General features: G+C 43.9%; 1 protein-coding gene across 4 annotated transcripts in view; it reads left to right on the plus strand.

Annotated features, from left to right (window-relative positions):
• Positions 1–13,711, plus strand: part of LOC129822630 (corticotropin-releasing factor receptor 1-like) — a 168,149-nt gene that overhangs the window by 107,455 nt on the left and 46,983 nt on the right. For all 4 annotated transcript variants that reach the window (XM_055880997.1, XM_055881010.1, XM_055881003.1 and 1 more), the window contains one exon: positions 5,464–5,570. In XM_055880997.1, the coding sequence (XP_055736972.1) occupies positions 5,464–5,570 (107 nt within the window). The remainder of the gene's footprint in view (positions 1–5,463; positions 5,571–13,711) is intronic.

The raw sequence follows: 13,711 nt of genomic DNA on the forward strand, positions 1-13,711 counted from the left end.
AGCATGCCATGGAAGTATTGTTCATTGCTGACAATGCAATAAAATTGAGAGAAATTCATATCACAATTGTAGAGGACAACCTGGTAATTCACAATGTGGAAAGCATCAGCCTGACTACCATTGCTCGGACTATGACCAAACTCAGAGTTGTACACAGTTCCTTTTGAAAGGTCAAGGAACTCCGGCACGTCCAGGTATGGTGTCTATCCAATGTCTTGTTCTATAGTGAGTTTTACACTATGCTACTCTACATGTAAACATGGGTTACAGTACATGCAGTAGGACACGCTGTGTTTTCTTCCCCAGAGAGTCATAGAGTTGGAGGCTAATCAGACCCCACATGAAATCATTTATGTTGACGAGGCAGGGTTGATCCTGGCAAAAACACGTCGGCGGGGAAGACACGTAATCGGGAAAAGGGCCACCGTCGATGTGCCGGGTCAGAGAGGAGCAAATATCACAATGTGTGCTGCAATCTCGGGTGCTGGTTTGGTCCTGCAGAAATGACAGATTGGTCCCTACAACACTGAGCGCCTTCTTTTGTTTTTAGATGACATCCACCAACAACTGGTGCCAGAAGCAGAAAGGGAACAGGTGGGAGGAAACATGAGGACATTTGTGATTGCATTGGACAATGTAGCATTCCACCATTCACATGCAATCACAAACTGGTCTGCAGCCCATCCAAGAATGGTTTCCCTTTTCCTCCCTCCCTACTCGCCTCTCCTCAACCCCATCGAGGTATTTTTTTTTTGCCTGGAGGTGTAAAGTGGATGATCATCGGCCACATGACCAAATGTCCCTCCTGAATGCAATGGATGCCGGCTGCAGAGACATCTCAGCTGAAGACTGCCAGGGGTGGATAAAGTATGCCAAGCGTTTCTATCAAAAGGTGCATAGCGAGAGATGACATAAGATGTGACGGGGACGAGAACATGTGGCCAAATGCTGAAGATCATATAGATTAGAACAGGACTGTGAATTTTTTTTTCTTCCCCTTCTGTGCCTTTTTTAAACTGTAATTGTGTTTTATTTTTACACTTTTGGAACCAAAGACCATGTATGTTGGATTTTTTGTTGGTTACTGGCAGCAATTTCATGTTGCTAATAAAGCTTTTACTGCAGCAATTCTGTCACTTACTATTCTTTGCTACTGTACATTCTATAAAGTTAAGATGACTCATTCACTTTTAGACAGTATGTTGCCAAAACTGCACACATTCGACACTCAACAAAAAAATATAGTGGTTTCCAGTAAAAGGAAAATGAATGATAAAAAAATATATATTTCATATTGTATGCAGGTAGAACTGAAAAATTAAAAGTAATGCAGTTTTTGTAATGCCATCAAATGTTAGTATTTTAAAAGTCGTTGTGCTATGATTGACTATACAGTTGAAGTCAGAAGTTTACATACACCTTAGCCAAATACATTTAAACACAGTTTTTCACAATTCCTGACATTTAATCCTAGTAAAAATTCCCTGTTTTAGGTCAGTTAGGATCACCACTTTATTTTAAGCATGTGAAATGTCAGAATAATAGTAGAGAATTATTTTTTCATCTTTCATTTCTTTCATCTCATTCCCAGTGGGTAAGAAGTTGACATACACTCAATTAGTATTTGGTAGCATTGCCTTTAAATTGTTTAACTTGGGTTAAACGTTTCGGGTAGCCTTCCACAAGCTTCACATGATAAGTTCGGTGAATTTTGACCCATTTCACCTGACAGAGCTGGTGTAACTGAATAAGTTTTTTAGGCTTGCACATGCTTTTTCAGTTCTGCCCACACATTTTCTATAGGATTGAGGTCAGGGATTTGTGATGGCCACTCCAATACCTTGAGTTTGTTGTCCTTAAGCCGTTTTGCCACAACTTTGGAAGTATGCTTCTGGTCATTATCCATTTGGAAGACCCATTTGCGACCAAGCTGCAACTTCCTGACTGATGTCTTGAGATGTTGCTTCAATATATCCACATCATTTTCCTGCCTCCATGAAGCCATCTATTTTGTGAAGTGCACCAGTCCCTCCTGCAGCAAATCACCCCCACAATATGATGCTGCCACCCCCATGCTTCACGGTTGGGATGGTGTTCTTCAGCTTGCAAGCCTCCCCCTTTTTCCTCCAAACATAACGATGGTCATTATGCGACCTGTACCGGTCCCACACACAGGACTCCAGTGCACTTCCACAGTCCAGTATGTCCTGTGCCTCCTCGCCGCACTCGCCCTGAGGTGCGTGTCATCAGCCCTGTGCCCCCTGTACCGGTCCCACGCATCAGGCCTCCAGTGCGCCTCCACAGTCCAGTACGTCCTGTGCCTCCTCCCCGCACTCGCCCTGAGGTGCATGTCATCAGCCCGGTGCCACCTGTACCGGTCCCACGCATCAAGCCTCCAGTGCGCCTCCACAGTCCAGTACGTCCTGTGCCTTCTCCCCGCACTCGCCCTAAGGTGCATGTCATCAGCCCAGTGCCACCTGTACCGGTCCCACGCATCAGGCCTCAAAAGTGTGCCTCCACAGTCCAGAGCTTCCGGCAACAGTTCCCAGTCCAGAGCTTCCGGAGACAGTTCCCAGTCCAGAGCTTCCGGCGACAGGTCCCAGTCCAGAGCTTCCTGCGACAGGTCCCAGTCCAGAGCTTCCGGCGACGATCGGCGGCCCGGAGCCCCCAGCGACGATCGGCGGCCCGGAGCCCCCAGCGACGATCGGCGGCCCGGAGCCCCCAGCGACGATCGGCGGCCCGGAGCCCCCAGCGACGATCGGCGGCCCGGAGCCCCCAGCGACGATCGGCGGCCCGGAGCCCCCAGCGACGATCGGCGGCCCGGAGCCCCCAGCGACGATCGGCGGCCCGGAGCCTCCAGCGAGGGTTCCCAGTCCGGAGCCCCCGGCGACGACCCACGGTCCGGTTCTTCCGGCAACTAGCCACGGTCCGGTTCCTCCAATGACATGTCCACGAGCGGAGTGGGTACTTCGCCCCGCACCGGAGCCGCCCCCGACGGTAGATGCCCACCCGGACCCTCCCCTATTGAGTCAGGTTTTGCGGAGTCCGCACCTTTGGGGGGGGGGGTACTGTCACGCCCTGACCATAGAGAGCTTTTATTCTCTATGTTGGTTAGGTCTGGGTGTGATTTAAGGGTGGGTTATCTAGGTGAATTATATTTCTATGTTGGCCTAGTATGGTTCCCAATCAGAGGCAGCTGTTTATCGTTGTCTCCGATTGGGGATCATATTTAGGTAGCCATTTTCCCATTGTGCTTTGTGGGATCTTGTCTATGTTTAGTTGCCTGTGAGCATTATTATAGCTTCACGTTTCGTTTGTTCTTTGAAGTTTTCTATTCCATAATAAAGGATGGAGACATACCACGCTGCATCTTGGTCTACTCCTTATGACGAACTTGACAGATATGCACTTTTCGCACCAAAGTACGTTCATCTCTAGGAGACAGAACGCATCTCCTGCCTGAGCCGTATGCGGCTGCGTGGTCACATGGTGTTTATACTTGTGTACTATTGTTCGTACGGAAATTGCTCCCAAGGGTGAACCAGAGTTGTGGAGGTCTACAATTTTTTTCTGAGGTCTTGGCTGATTTCTTTTGATTTTCCCATGTTGTCAAGCAAAGAGGCACTGAGTTTGAAGGTAGGCCTTGAAATGCATCCACAGGTACACCTCCAATTGACTCAAATTATGTCAATGAGCCTATCAGAAGCTTCTAAAGCCATGACATCATTTTCTGGAATTTTCCAAGCTGTTTAAAGGCACAGTCAACTTAGTGTATGTAAACTTCTGACCCACTAGAATTGTGATTCAGTGAAATAATCTGTCTGTAAACAATTGTTGGAAAAATTACTTGTGTCATGCACAAAGTAGATGTCCTAACCGACTTGCCAAAACTATAGATTGTTAACAAGAAGTTTGGAGTGTTTGAAAAACGAGTTTTAATGACTCCAACCTAAGTGTATGTAAACTTCCGACTTCAACTGTATGTTCCTCTTGGATAGAAAACATGTGCTAGTGTTTTGACAGAATGATTAGATAATGAGTCAGGTTTGTCGTGTTTTGATAAAGTTAATGTATGTAGAGAACGTTTCTTTGCGTTTCGAAATGTAGAGTTGGTATTTAATGAACAAAATGTGGTTCTGAGCAGAAAATTAACTATTTGGCTAATTGTGTGATGTAGGTGTGTTGCTGCGTCAAGAGTTTAGAAAAAGTATCTGTTTTTAGAGATAATTCAATTATGTGACTTTTATAGATCCTTTGCAAAGTCTGCTGTACATGATGACCTCATGAGCGAAGGCTGTAATGCATGAACTTGTATTTATCAAATACGCTGAGTACAACGCTGAGTACAACAGGTGTAGAGTTTACCGTGAAAAGCTTACTTACGAACCCTTTCCCAAAGCAGATATTTAAAATAAGAAACATTTGCTAAATAGCAAAAAGGAAATATTAACTTGAATAATTATAACGAGGCTATATACAAGGAGTACAGGTACCGAGTTAGGGTTACGTGCAGGGGTATGAGCTAGCAGAGGTATTTTAGGTTATACAGTGGGGCAAAAAAGTATTTAGTCAGCCACCAATTGTGCAAGTTCTCCCACTTAAAAATATGTATGGACGGGAATAAATCCATAAAAAATCCTACAATGTGATTTTCTGGATTTTTTTTTTCTCATTTAGTCTGTCATCGTTGAAGTGTACGTATGATAAATTACAGGCCTCATCTTGCACAATTGGTGGCTGACTAAATACTTTTTTGCCCCACTGTATGTACATGTAGGTAGGAGTAAAAGTGACTAGACAATCGGGATAGATAACAGAGTAGCAGCAGCGTTGTGTGTGTGTGTGTGTGTGTGTGTGTGTTGGAATGTCAGTGCAGTATGTGTGAGTGTGTGGGTAGAGTCCAGTGAGGGTGCACAGAGCCAATAAAAGAGAGTCTGTGCAAAAAGAAGGAAATCAATGCAAATAGTCCGGGTAGCCATTTGATTAACTGTTTAGCAGTCGTATGGCTTGGGGGTAAAAGCTGCTCAGGAGCCTTTTGGTCCCAGACTTGGCGCTCCGGAACCACTTGCTGTGCGGTAGCAGAAAGAACAGTTTATGACTTGGGTGGCTGGACTCTTATAACATTTTTAGGGCCTTCATCTGACACCGCCTGGCATAGAGGTCCTGGATGGCAGGAAGCTCTGCCCCATGATGTACTCGGGACATACGCGCCGCCCTCTGTAGCGCCTTAGTCGGATGCCAAGCAATTGCCATAATACGATTCATAGTTGATACGTTTTGCACTGTTTTTATCAGTAGGCATTACGAAAGTGCACAATATCTCTCATGAAGTAATTAGCTATCGTTTAACTTTGACAATGATGTACACTGCCAAGTATAGATTTGTGTGTCCATACTATTGTTTGCATATTACTGCATATTACTTACATATTACTTCTGGCTTTTTTCCCCTCCTTTCTGCAGAAAAAGAGCAAGCTGCACTACCACATAGCCGTGATCATAAACTACATGGGACACTGTATCTCTCTGGCAGCCCTGCTGGTGGCCTTCATCCTCTTTATGAGGCTGAGGTGAGTGACACTGTCGTCCTCCTATCATTCCTCCATCATGTCAACACATCATATAACAGAAACAGATAACAGCACGACACCCGCCTGCTACGTTCCTTCACGTTCCTCCATCATATCAACACCTCCTGCGTTCTGATGTCACACCCACACGAACCCGTATCCTTGGTTACGGCTAAGTGTTTCATACTCAATCCAATACAACACGAAACAGTAACAGTATGAAACCGAGAAGAAAATACCATTATAACATAGATCGTAATACTCTATAATAATCCTGCCAAGATTCATGTTATTTTATGGCTCAGTAGACAGGATCCGCGTTCTTGTGCTCGATACTTGTCACTCACCGGGGGGGTATGTCATTATGTGTAACACCAGCCCGGCCCTCAACCCTGCAGTGCATGCTCTGGCATGACCCATCTATGTCTAAATTGATTTTCTGACTAATGACAAGGTTGGATGAATGAGGTGGTGAATGTAATGCAGTGCTGGTTTGACCTAGGTGTAATGTAGCCTTGTTCGGTTCTGTCCAGCATATTAGTGAAGTGTGTCCTGCTGGAGTGTCGTGTATTATTCAAATACATTCACACACACAGGCAGGCACGCACGAACAAACACACACACACACATGGACAAATCCACTCTGAGACTCAAACCCATGTTCACACAACCGCAATCTTGTTTTGTGAGAGGGGAGAGAGACTGTTTCATTCTGGACTCCCAGGGCTCAACCCGCTGGGCAAAAACTGGTTGAGTCAACGTTGTTTCCACGTAATTTCAACCAAACAATGTGATGACGTTGAATCAACGTGGAGAAGTGATTGGATTTGAAAAAAGTCATCAACGGAAGGGAATTGTTTTACCTCAATCCAATGACATGGTCATTTTTTTAATTTTATTTCACATTGAGTTCATGTTAGTTGACAACTCAACCAAATGTAAACCAAAACTAGATGCTGAAATGATGTCTGTTTGGGAAGGTGTTGACCAGTGAAGGCGCTGTGCGGTGGTGAAAGCAGTGATACGTGACAAACAGCATGTCACTAACAACCCAACATGTCAGTCAACACAGACATGCGTGGTTTTTGGCTTTCTCAAAGGCCACACCAACACAGATTATCTGGACTCTGAGATTAAACATATAGTGTAAGAGATTGTTTCGAACAGATTATCCTGGATTAATCTGGTCCGATTTAATTTCAGCAAGATACTGTCTCACTGCTTCAATTGCTCCAATCAAGAAGTCTCATTTGAGTTGAGACAACAGAGGAAGTTTTTTTTGGTCTGGTTTGGTCTGGTTAAAATAGTTACATCTTCAACATCAGTGCCCTGTTCATTAATTAACCTCTTACCATCTCAGCTAATATGGAGAGTGGTGTGTCATAAAGCTTTTGGGATTGGTCGTACTGCATGTATGTAGAGAATAGCCAAAGTAAAGTAGCAGACAGGCCCGGCCAGCGCTGGTCTACTGTTTACTTCCTAAACTGAACTGAAACAGCTAGCAGGAACAGATGTCTGGGATGGACACACACACACACACACACACACACACACACACACACACACACACACACACACACACACCCTGAGACTTCATTACTCCTTCTCCACTCACGGCCTTTATCTTTTCATTTGATCTGGCTGTGATAAAGCTGTCCTTTTTAATATTTCATACACACATTTTTTTTTTTTGGGGGGGGGGGGGGCTCTAAAGCCCCTCTAGCTACTTCACGGGTATAGACCTCTCACAGGAGAATGGTAGCTGTGTGAGTCATACATTGTACGTACTGTAACGGCAGAAGAAATGTCCCCGAAAGGAGTACTTTCTCATTCACATGCCTCGTTTCGATAGATTATAGGCCTTCAATGTCTTCTGGCATAAAATCGAAAGTCAAAAGGTGCGTTTTTCTCCTTACATCCTTGAAACGGAGTTATTTTCTATATCCTCATTTTATATCCTGTCTAATCTGCTCTTCAGGACTGATTGCAAAATCGATAGTACAATTTGAAGGATTATCAGATTACGGAGATGAATCAAAATAGCTTCCCTGCCTGAATGCACTGTACAGTTAGAAAAACAATGCACATCAGTGTCACTCCTGAGTGCATACGCTCTTCTTTGATCATGCAATGCTTTGCCGTACAGTATCAGTGCATTCAATGCATGCGGATTGTTTGGGTAGCTCGGCCAAGGAAACCACTTTTAAAGAGGTTTAGTGTCTGCACATAAGTTTCGGTAACACTTTGTTTGGATAGTCCTAAACCTCCTATTCAAACTCAGTGAAGACCCCAGGCCTGGTTTAGTGTGCGGACAAGTTTAGATTGAAAATAACCTCAAGTCATTCAGTCTGGGAACAGCAACGGTAAGAAGAGGGTAAACCCATTGCTATGCCTACTTGTTCAAGCCTCACTGAGTTAAGGCACCCAATGCACTGTGAACGGTATTGCCGAGTTTGAGTTGTAGACAAAGCATCCGTGGGAGAACACTTCTGCTTCGCCCCTCCTTTCATTCACACTTGCTGACATTTGGTAAGATACTGCCGAGCACTGAAATACACAGACGCATACGTGTAAAAGAGGTAATGGTGCTTTCGTATGGGACGAGGGCTTAGTTGTTTGTGTGGGGACATCAGCTGACGTGTTGAATTGGGCGGACCTAAATTACTTTCGCGTTATACAAATTTTGGATATTTCTTGTGCACAAGTTTTGTGATTACCTCCACTTGGAAACGTCGTACACAACTTCACGATTCGTCAATTATTTTAACACTTCAGTGATTCCGAAAGGGGAAAAGATGATCAGGGAAACAGCGACTTTTAGATCATCATTGACTTTCCACTGATCCCTGAACTAGGAGGACCTGGCGGATTCTATTCCCGTCCATACTGACGTAGCAGCAGGATGAAGAGACGGGGGGGGGGGGTGTAGAGGATAGGAGTCTACAGACCTCAGAGACACATGGTCTCAGTGTGAAGTGGTGGCCCCTGGCCAGCTTTCCTCAGCTCCCCCAGTGAACTGAGAAGCGCACCGACAGCGAACATACCCAGGACCCCAGCACTGCACTGGCAGGGTGTTACCAAAGCAGTGATATGCCATTTGGACTGTGAAACACACCAGGGGGAGTCTGCGTCAGTGGAAAAGGACAAGCAGAGCAGCACTGCTGTCATCCCCTAATGGAAAACCCCCTGTTGTGAAAACGACAGAGGCGTTATTCACGTAGCTAACCAGTATCTTTGCCTGATCTATCCCCCCTCATTTTGTTAACAGGTTAAAGGAGCAGGCGCTTATACAACCGTGTCTCGGAGCATTTCGTATTATTTTGTATGTAAATCCGAGACTCCATTTATCAAATCAAATTGTATTAGTCACATGCGCCGAATACAACAGTGAAACGCTTATGATATTCTAAGTTTCGTATAGTATGTATTAGTTTGTTGATGTCCATCGCATATTTCGTATGATATGTTATGAATTGCAATTCGTATTATATGCTATGAATAATAACTGTATGATATGTTAACAATTCTAGCTTGGTGGCTAATGGTATTTAGCTCACTAACATTAGCTAGGCTAGGGGTTCAAATCAAATCAAATTGTATTAGTCACATGCTCCGTATACAACAGGTGTTGATCTTGCAGTGAAATGCTTACTTATGAGCCCCCAACCAACAATGCAGTGTAAAGAATTATGGACAAGAAGAAGAGATTAAAGAGCAGCAGTAAAATAACAAGACTATATACAGGAGGGTACCAGTTCAGAGTCAATGTGAGGGGGTACCGGTTAGTTGAGGTAGTATGTACATGTAGGTAGAGTTATTGAAGTGACTATGCATGGGATGACAACAACAGAAAGTAGCAGTGGTGTAAAGAGGGTGGGAAGGCAATGCAATGCAAATAGTCTGGGTAGCCAATTGATTAGATGTTCAGGAGTCTTATGGCTTGGGGTAGAAGCTGTTTAGAAGCCTCTTGGACCTAGACTTGGCGCTCCGGTACCGCTTGCCGTACGGTAGCAGAGAGAACATTCTATGACTAGGGTGGCTGGAGTCTTTGAACATTTTTGGGCCTCCTCTGACACCACCTGGTATAGAGGTCCTGGATGGCAGGAATCATGGCCCCACTGATGTGCTGGGGCATTCGCACTACCCTCTGTAGTGCCTCTTCATCCTGCTGCTGAGGCCAAGCAGTTGCCATACCAGGCGGTGATGCAACCAGTCAGGATGCTCTCAATGGTGCAGCTGTAGAACCTTTTGAGGATCTGAGGAGCCATAATAGATAGGGTTAGGGTTAAGTTTAGTAGTTAGGTTAAAGAGTTAAACTAGGGTTAACGGTTAGGGGAAGGGTTCGCTAACATGCTAAGTAGTTGAAAAGTAGCTAAAAAGTAGCAAAATGCTTCTAATTAGCTAAAATGCTCAAGTTATCTGTGATAATTTTTGAACTCGCAACCTTTGAGTAGCTAGATATTCCCGTTATATGTCTACCCATCCACCCCGACCAGCCACCCGGACCAGCCACCTTCCTTTTGTTTTTGCCTTAGGTAAACATATGTCTTATGTGACAAAACGTAACATATCATACTAAATGGAGTGTCTCAGATGTATGTACAGAATCATACGAAATGCTCTGAGACCAGGTTGGTTTGCAGCAAAATGCCCATGACGCTGTCCAAGTTCGTTCACAGTGGGGAGGGGGTTTAAAGCATGAAACGGGAAATACTGCTGCTTTCAAGAATGTACATAGTGAAGATACAGGACTCCCTGGGGAGAGGGAAATTAACCAAGAGATAGGCCAGTGAGATTAGAGGAACTGTGGTGATGTGGGAAGGGGTTTGCTGTCAACCCTACTGTACCACTAGGCCCTTGAGATCACATGTAGTAAGGATCCACTCAGCACAGAGCCCTGGGCTGTACAGCAGCTCAAACTCCCTCAAAACTGTGATACTATTCATATAATAAAGTGTAAGACATAAGCCCGTGTTCTCACTTGGAACAAACGTGGCGGAACTTTGGATCCCAAAGCAGCTGCTCGCCCACTTTCAGAGCTCGCATCCTAGTGTGACGGCTGGAGTGGTGCCTGTCAGTGATTGTCACAGCTCACCTGGCACTGGCTGGCATCGACGCATCAGACGAAAAGCTGTCTAGCCTAGTGCCAGTCAATGTTTCACCATGGCATTATTTTTTATTAACTTTGCTTGAGCCCACTCCATTAGAGTCAGTTTGCAGAGGTCCAGTTCAAACATGTTGTTAAAGACATTTGTTGCCAAGGTACCGAACATGAACTTAACATCAGCATTGAATCAAGCTGCAAATCATTGACGTAAATACAGCACCCTGTTGAAAGGGATAGTCTGCTACCAAAAAAGGAAAAGTAAAGCGGCAGAGATACTGTACCACAACACTTCTACTGTCACACCCTGGCCTTTGTTATATTGATTTTCTTTATTACTTTAGTTAGGTCAGGGTGTGACATGGGGGATGTTTGTGTGTTTTGTCTAGTTTAGGGTGTGTGTATTGTTTAGGGGGTTTTGTAGAGTGTATGGGGTTGTGTTTAGGAAAGTCTATGGTTGCCTGGTTTGGTTCTCAATCAGAGACAGCTGTTTATTGTTATCTCTGATTGGGAGCCATATTTAAGGCAGCCATAGGCTTTAGGTGTTTGTGGGTAATTGTCTATGTCTAACGTTAGTAGCTGTGTGTGTGCACTTTCGTTTGTAGCTTCACGTTCGTGGTTTATTGTTTTTGTATTTGTTTGTATAGTGTTCGTTTCGTCTTCGTCTCCAATAAAAGAAGATGTATTCATATCACTCTGCGTTTTGGTCCGATACATGCTCCTCCTCAGACGAGGAGGAGAACGAACGTGACATCTACCCAACTTAGAGATGTCCTCCTTGTAAACCAAGGCACTTTTGCGGTTACTTAAAGGGGACGATTACAGGCTTGTTTTAACAGCGATGTGGCATGTTTTTCCCTGGAGTGGGGTCCCTGATCCCGCTTTCTTTTTTACAAGAGCCCAGAGCTCAGAAATATGAAACAGAGCCTTCAGCCCACTGCTGGTTAGTGCCTCAAAGGGCTTCCTGAGGTAGCCAATGGCACTATGTTCAGTCTTTATTTGGTTTAATGGATCTTAGCCACGTGTCTGTCTAATTTCGCTTCACTAATGACTTTTTTTAACTAATTCTACCCTAACCATAGTACTAATTACATAGTTTGGGACATCAAACTGTAGCACCTTCCAAAAGCGTAATGAATGTTGCGTACCAACAACGTCAAGGGCAAATCTGATGGCCAGTGTAGGGGAGAGGCTGAGGAGATTAAAGTCATGCCCTTAATCCTTACAGCTCCATAAAGAGACTTCTTGGTGATTGGGGTGATGGGAGTCATTTATGACAACCTTCAAGGCATTCTGGAACAACGTGGGCTCATTGACTATGCTACTTTGCTTCAATACCCAGGTACTCTCTAACCTTGAGGACGAGGTCGTTTTAGTCATCGAGTCATTATAGAGAGACCCGGTGACCCATCTTAGGTAAGCCATTATCTTGATGGGTAACCTGTACTCACACACACAGACACACAACTCACACACATGCACACATGCACACACACACACACACACGTGCAATTCCCATTCCCCACACACACTCCAGCGTTACATCCGCCTGAAAAGGTCAAGTCCAATAGCCTGCTGTTGAGCAAGCAGACGTACTAACCAGTCACACAGATAGCTGACTTGACTCTAGTGTAAACACGTGATGTTTGTTCATAAACGTATTTGACGTTGGGGGATGAAATAATACTTATTAATGGCTCAACAGACCCCATTTCTGTGATCTGGGTTAATGGTGTATAATGTAATATACATGAATAGAAATTGACTGAAAGAACCAGTCAATTCTCGCTTATACTGATTCAGAATCCCTTTATCTGGTAATGCACAATGGCAGAAGTGTGGTATATCAGAAATAACATAATTCTTCTCTTTTTTTACCAAGACTGGAACTTGCTGTAAGCCTAAATAAAATAAAAAACAAGGAAGGGATGACTCCCTATGTCTCTCTGCTGAGTAAACTGAACTCACATGTTCATCTCATTCTGCTAGAAGTTAGTGATTCAGAGAATCTCTGACCTTTAATTATTGGATTTCTGCCATATGACACACAAGGGAATAGTTAGCCCAGATATGATCTTTTTATATATTAATAATACAAACCCAAGCTGGGGCCTCGGTTGACATTTTCGGCTGCCCATGAGACCTGCACATGTGTGGTGTTGTTTACCCGTGTGTGCCTGCTCTGGGAGGGAGGATTCTGGGGTGAGGGGTCATGGGAGGCTTCAGCTTGACCTGGTGGTGTCTTGAAACGGCTTGTTGCAGTGGAAGCCCCGTCATAGTTCAACAGCAGGTGACGGCTACTCAAACTCAAAATGAAAATGTAATTGAGCTTTACAAAGTACTAAGTTACGCCTCACATGCAAACTTAAGTAAAAATACTAAGTACTTCTTAAGTAGTTTTCTTGGGTATCTGTACTTTACAATTTATATTTTTGACAACTTTTACTTTACTACATTCCTAAAGTAAATAATGTCCTTTTTACTCCATACATTTTCCCTGACACCCAAAAGTATTCGTTACATTTTGAATGCTTGGAAAATGGTCAAATTCACACACTTATCAAGAGAACATCCCTGGTCAGCCCTATTGCCTCTGATCTGGCGAACTCACCAAACACAAATGCTTTGTTTGTAAATTATTGTCTAAGTGTTTGAGTGTGCTGCTGGCGATCCGTAAATTTAAAAAACAAGAAAATCGTGCCGTCTGGTTTGCTTAGTATAAGGAATTTGAAATGATTTATGCTTTTACTTTTGCTTTTGATACTTAAGTATATTTAAAACAAAATACTTTTAGACTTTTACTCAAGTAGTATTTACTTGGTAACTTTCACTATTACTTGATTCATTTTCTATTAAGGTTTCTTTACTTTTACTTAAGCATGACAATTGGGTACTTTTTCCACCACTGCAAACTTACATATATACACATGCACACAAACACACAAACGTGTCGATTACTATTCCCTATCGATTACTATTGCCACAACAAACAGGAAATGATTAGGTGATTCCAGTGCACCCAGAAATCTATTTGAAC

Source organism: Salvelinus fontinalis, chromosome 2, assembly GCF_029448725.1.
Source record: "Salvelinus fontinalis isolate EN_2023a chromosome 2, ASM2944872v1, whole genome shotgun sequence".
Taxonomy (NCBI): domain Eukaryota; kingdom Metazoa; phylum Chordata; class Actinopteri; order Salmoniformes; family Salmonidae; genus Salvelinus; species Salvelinus fontinalis.